Source organism: Euphorbia lathyris, chromosome 2 (genome assembly GCF_963576675.1).
Source record: "Euphorbia lathyris chromosome 2, ddEupLath1.1, whole genome shotgun sequence".
NCBI lineage: Eukaryota > Viridiplantae > Streptophyta > Magnoliopsida > Malpighiales > Euphorbiaceae > Euphorbia > Euphorbia lathyris.
Genome location: NC_088911.1, coordinates 91,742,763 through 91,754,072, shown reverse-complemented (window position 1 = coordinate 91,754,072; position 11,310 = coordinate 91,742,763). Strand labels below are relative to the sequence as shown.

Sequence of the window (11,310 nt, the reverse complement as noted above, 5' to 3'; positions counted from 1 at the left end):
TGCACAATCCAGGAAAGAGATCTTTCTAAAAACCTAACCAGAAATTCTGTAAATCTTACATATCCATCAGCCATACAAATGATACAAATACCATCACTAATCATCTCAAAGTTTCATGCATGTGAAACCATTGACAATAGCGAGTTAGAAGGAAGGGAACATTCTACATTTCTAATTTTCCAAATACCCCAACAAAGACCACCATTTCCTCGTGCGTGTCACCTACCTCTGCTGCTGCTCACCACCACTTCCGTATAATCTACAATACAAAAGTGACAACCCAAATGTGTAAATTATGGTCAAGCCTTGAAACATAAGGAGTTACTCCACCCACAGATCTCTAGTTGCTCATATCTCTCCATGGAACATATTTATGATGGTTCATATCAAATTTATTAGAGCATGATGCCAATCATTCTCAAGGTTCACGAAAAAAGAAGACTAATATATGAAAGGAATAATAGGTGAAATTTGAGAAATGCTTATTAGATGTTGAATGAATCAATAGGAAAGCTATTTTATGTTGTCTGTGCTAAATGCAGAGACAACTGAAGTCTGCACTCCCAAACACAATAAAATAAACAATAAAAAAGATAAGCAGAACAGCATTGCACAGTGGAATATAACTGCATACCTTCTATGCAGAGGAGCCAGCTATGTATCTGGAAGTCAAGACTATGCATCTGTCAAGTATGAGATAATAATGCCATTTAGAATGTAATTATGAACAAAACCAATTATTTGAAAGCTGTACACAAGGGGCAAATGAAGCCCTTATCACCTGACTGTTCAACCAAAAACACTAATAGGTTCTCATTAAAAAAAAGGGCGGCCCGGTCGCACTACGCGTCCCCGCTGAGCGAGGGTCCGGGGAGGGGTCCCACCACAAGTGTGTACTAGGGGCAAGCCTTTCCCTGCCAATTTATTTGGCAAGAGGCCGCTCCTAAGACTTGAACCCGTGACCTCTTGGTCACACGACAACAACGTTTACCGTTGCGCCAAGGCTCGCCCTCTACTAATAGGTTCTCATTCAGAACAAAAATTGTCAAAATATAAGGATGATGTTACAACCCACAGTTAAGACATTGGAAGGCATTGACACTTCAAATAAGAATTTCTCCCCTGGCTTATCCTATTATGCATCTTCATAGAGCAAAACATTGACTCAGGTATCCTTAATTGACCAAGAGGTTCTAAATTTTCTTAAGCTAACCTTGTGGTATTTCCAATGAATATAAAAGAAACAATCGTTATCATTCAAGACTTAAACCTGATTTCTCACTTCTTGCATCCCCTAAGATGTAATAACCTCGACAAAGGAAAAACAGGAGCTGGAGTAAAAAAAAAAAGGAAAAGGCTGCCTATCATAGCTGCATTATACATACAACACCAACAACATTTTTTCAATGAAAAGGAACAGCCAAAACACATGAATTGAATGTTGATATTATTTTCAATCAGAGTTGTGAAGCATATACACACATATGAGTTGAAGACTATGATGCACGGAAACGGAAACGGAAACTGAAACGGGAAATGTAATTTCTAAAAAACATAGGAAACGGAAACGTGGGGGAAACATGTAAATATTAAAAATATAGGGGTATATTTATAAATATTCCAAAATATAATAAACATAAATAATAATAATAATAAATTATAAATACATAAAATAATTATTGATAAAACATAAAAATGTACAATTCATAATTGCATAATTATAAATCAAAAGTTAATTGGGCTTTCTATACATTAAAAAAAACAAACATAAAAAAAAGAGAGTACAACATCCACAACATAAAAGCCCACCCAACAATAACATTCCAGAATCATCCACCACATATAGCATTCGAAGAAGAAACATAAAAAACAGAGATTAATTGAAACTAAACCAACAAGAAGAAGTTCCATAGACCAGTCAAAGATGAAGAAATCAACAGACACAAAGAAGAAGAAATCAAGAAATCAGAGTTCAAACAACCCAGACTCAAAGAAAAGAAATCAGAAATACTGGAGATAGATTTCAATCGCAAGAAGATTCAGTATTTGAAGAAATTAAGTTTGGTAAGTTGTTTATATAGAATTAGATCTGTGCCTTTTGAAATCAATTAAACCGTTTCAAAGTTTCACTCAATATGAACCAATTTCAGTTTTCTATTTCCTCAGAATCCCAGTAGATACAAACCGTTTGAGTTTTGACAGAGAAAGGTGTTTAAAAATTCTGGAACGCGTTTCAAATTTTAGGTAATTACAGAAACGTGCCCGGAAACGTATTGTTCCAGTTTCCGGGCGTTTCCGTTTCCCACATCTTGTGGAAATGCTGAAACGTTTGTTGAAGAATGTTTCCGTGCTTCATAGGTTGAAGATATTAAAAATAGAAAAGGCAGCAGAGTAAAGTGGAAGAACTTTTCAGGGTAAATGGATACATGAACCATTTTCCAAACCTGAAAAAACCTATTAGTAGCTGGAACAGTTAACAAATGTTCCCATAAACCATTTGAGGAATTATAAACACATGATACACAATGGAATCCTAGATCAGATTACAGTGCCAAATAATCAAATGGTACCATCCATCCACTATATCCACCCTAAAGCAAGAACATTATAAATTCAAAAATATAAAAGTATGACATATTTTGAAACAAGTTATTTACAAGCTTAACCATCTACTGACATATCCTATGGCATTTGATACATGCATTTCATATTTCGGTCAAACAATATTATAATACGTCAACATATGAACATTTAAGATTGCTTCCCAGATTACCCATTCTCATAGTTATTAAAGGTACAAGGCATACAAAGCCACCGGGGATCCTGGAGCCTAGGCGCAAGGCGCAATAAAGAAACATAATATATAAAATCATAAATAACAACAATTAACATTTGTAAAATGCAACAAATAGATAAATTAAAATCATATCCAATTATCCATAATCTTAAATAATAAGGTCTAGCATGAAACAAAATTCCAAATTAACTATTAACTCTTCCATAATCATAAATTCATAATAATAAATTCTAAATCTAAAAAGTTCAACCAAATCCTAAGTTAATTAGGAATAGTCTAATAACATTTCATCAATACAAAAGTCTCTATAGTCCATATTCATCACTCATCAAAGTCATCACCACCACTATCATCATCTCCAACATAAAATTCAACTTCAAGGTCCTCAATCTCATCCACTTCATCTTCAAGGTACTCATCAACCAAGTCAAATTCTTCTTTGGCCTAAACCAAGCACTTGAAGTAGAGGTAATAATGATAGTTTTCATACTCCTCTAGTATGATAAACACTTTCTTCAAACTTATATGACATAGATAGGGCTGTTGAGATTGAAATAGCCACCTCTAAAGCTTGGAATAGAACACTAAATAAATGGTCGGGCTTATAAATTTACACCTAGGCAGGCGTTGAGCAAGGTACTAGGCTCACAAATGCGCACTCAGGCGCATGCCTCTTGAACAGAGAGAGCCTTTTGGCTTCTCAGGCGACATACCTAGAGCCAAGTGCCTTTTCCACCTCAGATACGCCTCAAATAACTATGCCCACTCAAACAATTGATCACATCCACATCATCTATAAGTTACCATTGCGATTCTTCCTTGATATACTAGTTAGCTACTGTCCATTTCAATATATCCAAAATATCATATAAATATATAATTAAGAGCCATGTATCACGTGTAGATGCTAAATGCGTCTGATAAATTTTTAGTATGCAACTAATAAATATTGATGTATACCTACGATGCATTTAAGAACTAAGTAGAGTGAAGGACAGCATCAGTTGCACTACTTTAGATAAGGAAATATAGAAAAGATGAAAGAGATTATTAAACACAACTTCCCAATTTTTTCAGGTATGCACCAAGAGCATATCTTTGTTATTTTCTAGGAGCCAGGTTGTAAGTCCGTGACAATAGGAAGTTGGCTACGAACTGAAATCCAAATGGGTTGCCATTGAAAGATGCGAGTCAAATCTAAGTTAGCTAATACAAAGCATAGTTTGCTTATTGAGAAGGAAAAAAAAGAGGATAAAGTAGATAGCTTTTCCCAATCGAATAACATGGAGTGCCAGGTTATTCAACAACGCAAGCAAGAAGAATCAAACATTCTTGTTGTTAACGTAAGATGATCCAATCAACCCATAAGAACAGATAGGATTAGGAAAAATAACAGAGCAAAGAAAAGGGCGTGTTTTTCACTTTAGGTTTTTGTGATGGACATAACTAAGCCTATTGTAAATCCAAACCAAACCAATAGGAAAAAATAGGCACATGTTTGCAAACATACAAAACCATCCAATCAGGCTCTTAGTCAGCTGCAAATCAAAAATCTTTTCTAAGACCAGTTTTGCACAATATACCTTATTTATTTTGGACAAATTAGTACACTTTCCGCCAGTCATGAGCTAATTCTATCCACTTGTAAGTTTTAATTACAAAAAAAAAGACAAATAAAATCATTAACACGTATACATCAGCCTCTCTACTAAGAACTTGGAGAGATTAATTAACTTAGCTCTGATCATAAGCAATTCATAGATCAATTAGATGACACAGAAAGAAAAAAAAAACCGCTCACATAACCAACTATGTCATTTTTTTTTATAGTAAGTACCATTCTCACAGTCATAAGAAGCAGATTCACTGATAAAAAAACAAAAGTTCGCTACCAAATATATACGTGTATGACATCTATCACTTTCAATAGCCATAATCAAAATGAAACATAGCAATCATAAAAAGAAACAATGCTCGCAAAACCTAACCTTTACGATTTGACTCATCCTCATCTTCCTCCACAGGCACATTGATCACAGCCTCACCATCACCACCAGCATCCTTGTCATCTGGATATCTAACCACAACCACTGGACACACGCAATGATGCACACAGTAATCACTAACACTACCCAGCTTTCCGTCGCTTCCTTTTTTAACAGCTCCAAACCCTCTGCTTCCCATGATTACAGCACTCAATCCCAACCTTTCAACTTCCAAACATAATCTCTCCTTCATATCATGATCCTTCACTATGTGGATCTTATAAGGAATCTGCGCTTCCTTCAGCGGTCTGGCAAGATCCGCCGCCTTGGACGCCGTAAACGCATCAAAATCTTCCTCAATATTCTGATGTTTTTGACAACTATCATTGGTATGGTGATCGTGCGATGAATTGGAACTATCTTTGTTGGCGTCGTGTTGGGAAGAATGAGGATGGGTGTGAGAGGGAAGGGGGAGTGGGCCCCAATCAGCACCGAAAAGGACGGAGGTGGGACTGACGTGGAGGAGAATAACAGCATCGCCAGGACGGATGTAGTGGTCGACAGCCCAGCGGACGGCGTAGGCACTCTCGTCGGAGAGGTCGACAGCGACGCCAAGCTTACGGCGAGCACCGGCAGTGGGAGTAGGAGTGGCAGGAGGGTGGCGAGGGGAGGAAGGATGGTGGATCTTGATGGTGGGGAGCTGAGGTTGGTCGGGATCTATAGGGTTTTGATGAGGATTCATGATTGAATTCGAGAGGAATTGTGATGAAGAAATGGAGAATCACAAACTGAATGAAAAGAGAATGTGAGGGAAAAAAAAGTGGGGAAGGAAGGAATATAATAAGACAAGGATTTGTATTCCGATTTCAGGAATAAGAACATTATTATATTATCAAGGTAGGTTAGGATATGTTTGGGATTTTTTTGGTTACCATTTTGATTTTGAGGCTCTCATCTTTCAATTTTTATAAACTTTCATCTTTTATTTGGAAAAATCAAAACTTTAATCATTTATTAATTTTTGTTGTATTAAACCCTAAACATAGATAATCAAGGTGTAACATAACCTCTCTATAAAAAAAAAAAAAAAGTCAGAACATTTCAATGAATCATAAATTGACATGTAGCATGAAAAGAAAAAAATATGATTTGCGGATAACGTTTTGTTCGCCTTCTATCTAAACACGTCATATCTTTTTCTCAATCCTTTTCTTCCACGCTTCATTCTCATTTCTCTTCTTGTTCACTAAAATCAGATATCGAATACAATTGCATAAAAAAATAATGGTCGAAAAATAGAAGTTTCGCCAAAAACCCTAAATAAAGATTCATTATTTTCTATATTTTGTTTGCTTCTCCTTGGACGCATCATCTTTCAACAAAGAGTTAGCGTCTACAAATTTCAGGTCATTTAAACAATTTATCAAAGAGTTTGTAGGCATCAAAAGCAACTAGACAATATGCGAAAATTAGAGAAGTAGAATACAATTACAAGATTAGGCAAATAGATGGTGTGGACAGTGGAGGCACCGATAAGAAGAGAAACAATAATAACAACGTAAGACCATCACAAGAACAGAGTACCACTAGACTACTTTCTTACTCTAAATCTTTTGTTCGTTATTTTTCGCAATTTAAGTGACCAAGTAACCAAATATCAATTTACATCATCGATATGTCATGATCTTCCTCAACCACTTGATTATAAAAGTTGCGGTTTTAGAATATGTCATGATCTGGAAAGCTATAATTTAGAGTTTCAAAACTTTTTCTTGCCTAATTTGTGAGAAAGAAAATGAAAGAGAAGGAAGAGCGGCAGAAATGGATTGGACAAGAAGATACGACATGCTTAGGAAGAAGGGGAAGAAGATTGTGCTTAGCAAGAGGCACGGATTTCACCATGTTTTTTTCATCTCTCCCATGCCACGCCACCTGTCAATTTATGGTTGGATGAATTCGTCTCACGCGCTTTCCACTAAGATTGTATTACACTTTTGTTATCTCTGTTAGTTGACAACCTAATATAACACAATAAATAGTTAAGAGATTGATGTATCCAAATAAAACATCAGGGGCTTAATAAACCGAAATTTGAAATATCAAACGCCTCATTGATGCTTTTTTCTTTTCTTTTCTTAAAGGATATTATTGGAGGAAATTACCTAAAATGATTTCTGAGTAAATATTTGATACAATTTTTTGTACATATTATTTTAAAAAAATGTATTTCTAAAATACCATAATCATATTTTCTTTAACTGTTTAATGTTTTATTACGTGAGATTACTCATTTCTGTTTTTTCTTTTACATTCTTTATCATTTTTTGCGTTATGTATTTTCTCCTTAGCTTTTGTGTTTATGTTTGATCTTTTCTTTTTGTTTCCTTTTCTATCATGTATATTTTCTTTTAGTGTTGATTGTAATTTTGTAATTTTTGTGCTTTGTATTACATGTATTTTTGTTATGTTTGCTTAAATTTTCATTTTTTTTTTCTTTTACTTTGATGTTGTTGTGATAGGTTTTTAAGTCTTTGAATGTTATATGTGATTTTTTTTATTCTATTTCAAATGGTTAACATCATAAACATCTAAAACATATCCAAATAAATACTAGATAACCATCATTTAAATATCGACATACACCAGCAATAAATTAGAATCATGTTATACAACTCAAGTATAACCAAATCAGATATGACATATCAATAATCATGACTCTAATACTAAATCATGTCAATAGATAAAATAATATCATATATTTCTATAAGGATATATAATTATGGGAAAAGTACGAAAAAAAATATTTGTAGTTTGCCCAATTTCCAAATAGATGCATGTGGTTTAACAGTTTATAAATAAAAGTTTGTGATATGTTTTATTTACAAAACAAAGTATTACAATTACACAGTTTTGTTCTGATTACAAACAAAAATATTTTTATCTTAAAAAAATTAATCTTACATATCAGCAAAACACAATTTCATATTTGTGGTTGTAGATCGCTTTTCTAAGATGGCACATTTCATACCATGCCATAAAACTGACGATGCTATTAATATTGTTAACTTGTTCTTTAGAGAGGTTGTTCGTCTGCATGGGATGCCAAAGAGTATAGTTAGTGATAGAGATCCTAAGTTTTTAAGCTATTTTTGGAAGACTTTGTGGAATAAATTGGGGACTAAACTGTTGTTTTCTACTTCTTGTCACCCCCAAACTGATGGTCAAACTGAAGTAGTAAATAGAACTTTAGGAAAACTTCTTAGGGCAGTCATTCAAAAGAATCTTAAGTCATGGGAAGAATGCCTACCATTTATTGAGTGCGCTTATAATAGGGCTATGCATTCATCTACTAACGTTTCACCATTTGAAATTGTTTATGGTTTTAATCCTTTGACACCATGAGACTTTATCCCCTTGCCTGTTGATGAAAGGAAAAGTTTAGATGGAAAGAAGAAGGCAAAATTGGTGCTTAAGTTACATGAACAAGTGAAACAACAACTGGAGAAAAAGAATGAGCATTATGCAAAGCAAGCTAACAAGGGTCGACAACGTGTGCTTTTTGAACTCGGTGATTGGGTGTGGTAGCATATGCGCAAGGAAAGGTTCCCCGCTCAGAGAAAATCAAAGCTACATCCTAGAGGCGATGGTCCATTTCAAGTAGTCGCACAAATTGGGGATAATGCATACAAGCTCGACTTTCTAGGTGAGTATAGTGTGTATGAAACTTTTAATGTGGCTAATTTATCTTTGTTTGATGTAGGAGATGAAGATTTGAGGACAAATCCTTTTCAAGGGAGAGGGAATGATGTGATATCAAAAGCACAAGAGCATGGAACAAATGAGCTTGGAGTTAATGGGCTCAGTAGAAGCATGAAGGATCCATTAGAGCTGTCAATTGGATCTATGATGAAGAATCGTGCAAAGAAAGACCAACGAATACTTAATGGACTCGTCTTGAGCTTCTTTAAGTAAGGAATGGATTCTAGTGAAGTCATTAGAGATGGTGTGTTTTTGTGTTGTATCCAAACCCAAGCTCATAATAGTGATATGTAAAAAGGTTATCATTGTTGGTCCCGTGTGATTAGTTCCAAGGGGGGGGGGGGGTTAGGAACTAATATAAGTTTTTCGTAATTTGATTAAGCTGACTTAATTTATTTTCTTGAGTTAGTCAACTCAGCTTTGGTCAGCATGGCCTATTATAGTGTAAGACATCTTTAGTCAGATGTTGACGAAAACTACTTTACGTATGAGTTGGGAATTGACACTGTTGTGGTCAGCTTCCAACTCAGCACTCTTATTTACTCAGTGTCAGTTTAAGCAATTTTATATGCTGAGTAAATATGACAAGCAACACATACATATATATATATATATATATATATATATATATATATATATATATATATTGAGAGAGAGTTAGAAATTACTCAGTACGACTTATCCTGGTTCGGCCTCTCCGCCTACGTCCAGTCCCCAGAATCCCTCCGGGCTTTTAAAATCCAATACTGAGCTCTTTAAAGATAGAGCACAAACTGTTTACAAGGCAGTTGAATATGCAAGAGTACCTTCCTCTATTCGTCTACTCAACTCCTACTAAGTGTTATAACCGAACACTTAGATTTCTCTACCACTGAGTATTTACAACCAAACACTCAGTACAACACTCTCAATTTACAATTGATACAAATTGTTCTTTTCGAATGAAGAACACTTTAGATGATTACAAAAATCACTCTAGCTTTTACACAAGGATAGAAAGTTGGTGTAAGATCTCTTTTTTGTTTTGATGTGCTTTTTGCTTGTATTTTTCTCTCTTGTTTTTTCTTTAACTCGGCTTTGATCCAAGAGGTATGCTTGTCCCTTTATAGTTGCAATCTGAGGATCAAATCATTTGAATTTGATTTGTCCGTTGAATCCAAAACGGCTCTTTTGGGAGACAAGGCTCTAGTCAGCTTCAGGCTTGCAGGCCAATCCTGTCGTCTGATTTCCTCAGGTGCCAGGCTTGTCCTTTTCTTGCAGTTTTGTCTTTTTGTACAGGTTTCGTCTTTTAGCTAACGGACGTTTGACCCATGTGTCTCGAAATCATTTCTGTGCATAATTTTGAGGTTCCTATTATTGGTTCAGACAGTTGTCGGACTTGTCTTTTAGCTAACGGATCATTGGTGCTATCCTGAAGATCACTCGGCATGACTTTGTTATTCGTTTTCTTTTGATTGTTGCGAATTCAGATACTGAGTTCTCTTTTACTCAGCTTCCATGGTCAGCTTCGTTCTGCAAGACATAGTTCTTAAGAAGTCTTTTCTTCTTTTGATACTGAGTTCCGTTCCACTCAGCTTCTTGATTTTTAAGCTTCTGTTCTGAAGATGACTTGTCTTTTCTTACGCTGAGTTCCACTCTACTCAGCTTGTGCCGTGATATCATGCTGACTTCGTCCTGTCTTTACTTTTTGATATATACATATATACTTAACATTGAACAAACACATTAGTACAATTAAATCAAAGCACTTAAATTTAATTGTCTCTTAATCATGGATTATTTTGTCAAATCAAAATCTCATGGAAAGGTGTTTCAACAAACTCCCCCATTTTGATGTTGGCAAAATATTTAATTGATCGAATTCAGTATTGAGATTCCCCATGATTAAAATTCTTTTTATACTTCTGAAATTACTCCCCCGTAAGGGTTGCATCTATTGACTTAACTTAACTCTAAACCTTCTAAGATTCAATTGAGTGAAATTAAGGCATGCTTATACTGACTTAGTTCAATTCTAGACCTTCCAAGATCTAATTTAGATGAGCCTAGGTCAGCTTTTCAGAAGAGGTCAATGTGTTTTAACTCAGTTTTGATACATGGTTAGTTTGATAACACAGTTATGGGAAAACTTTTTCAGAGCAAATGTATCAAGTCTAACGTGTACTGAGTTCATTCCTTTTTCTTTTGTTTGTTTGTTCAATTAAGACAGATCGGCATAAAGCACAATACTTAAGCAAACATCACATAAGATCAATCAATTTGGAATAAGAGATGCATAATTTTTATAGATAGTCAGCAAGACAGTATACGCACAAAAATACAAGTCAAGAATAAATCCTAGCAAATCTAGCCAGACTATTTCTTCCTATTGACTTGGACTTGGGCAGGATTCACTTTGCCTTTTCCCTTTTGCTGCTGCTGACTGCCAGACGCTTCTCCTGCATGCTGTGTTCTATCAGCTTGTTTTTTTTTCTCCCCCGTTTTGCCACCATCAGGCGGAGGAGGAACGAAAGTGTCGTTGAGAACAGCACGAGTTAATCTTACTGAATAAGCCTTAAGCTTTTTCGTGCTTTCCCTTAACCCATCAAAAACAGGGATACCATCGTCCAATGTATCACGAGGAATTCGGATGGAGGCACTGAACATACTGAGTATATAATCCTGGGATTTTCCAAGCCATGTGATTGTGTCAGTCAGCTGGGCATAGGCTTGATAGTACATTTTAAGCAGACCCGAATCATAAAACTGACGTTGAGCGTTTGTGTGACG

The 11,310-nt window shown here is 35.3% G+C and overlaps 1 protein-coding gene across 1 annotated transcript; it reads right to left on the bottom strand.

Annotated features, from left to right (window-relative positions):
- LOC136218943 (universal stress protein PHOS32-like) lies at positions 1-5,721 on the bottom strand. Its single transcript, XM_066006124.1, has 3 exons — positions 4,786-5,721; positions 635-683; positions 1-259 (listed from the first exon to the last, which is right to left on the bottom strand). Exons 1-2 carry the CDS (start codon positions 5,522-5,524, stop codon positions 676-678), a joined length of 747 nt encoding a protein of 248 aa, XP_065862196.1. The 5' UTR covers positions 5,525-5,721; the 3' UTR covers positions 1-259; positions 635-675.
- Between the last annotated feature and the right edge of the window lie 5,589 nt (positions 5,722-11,310).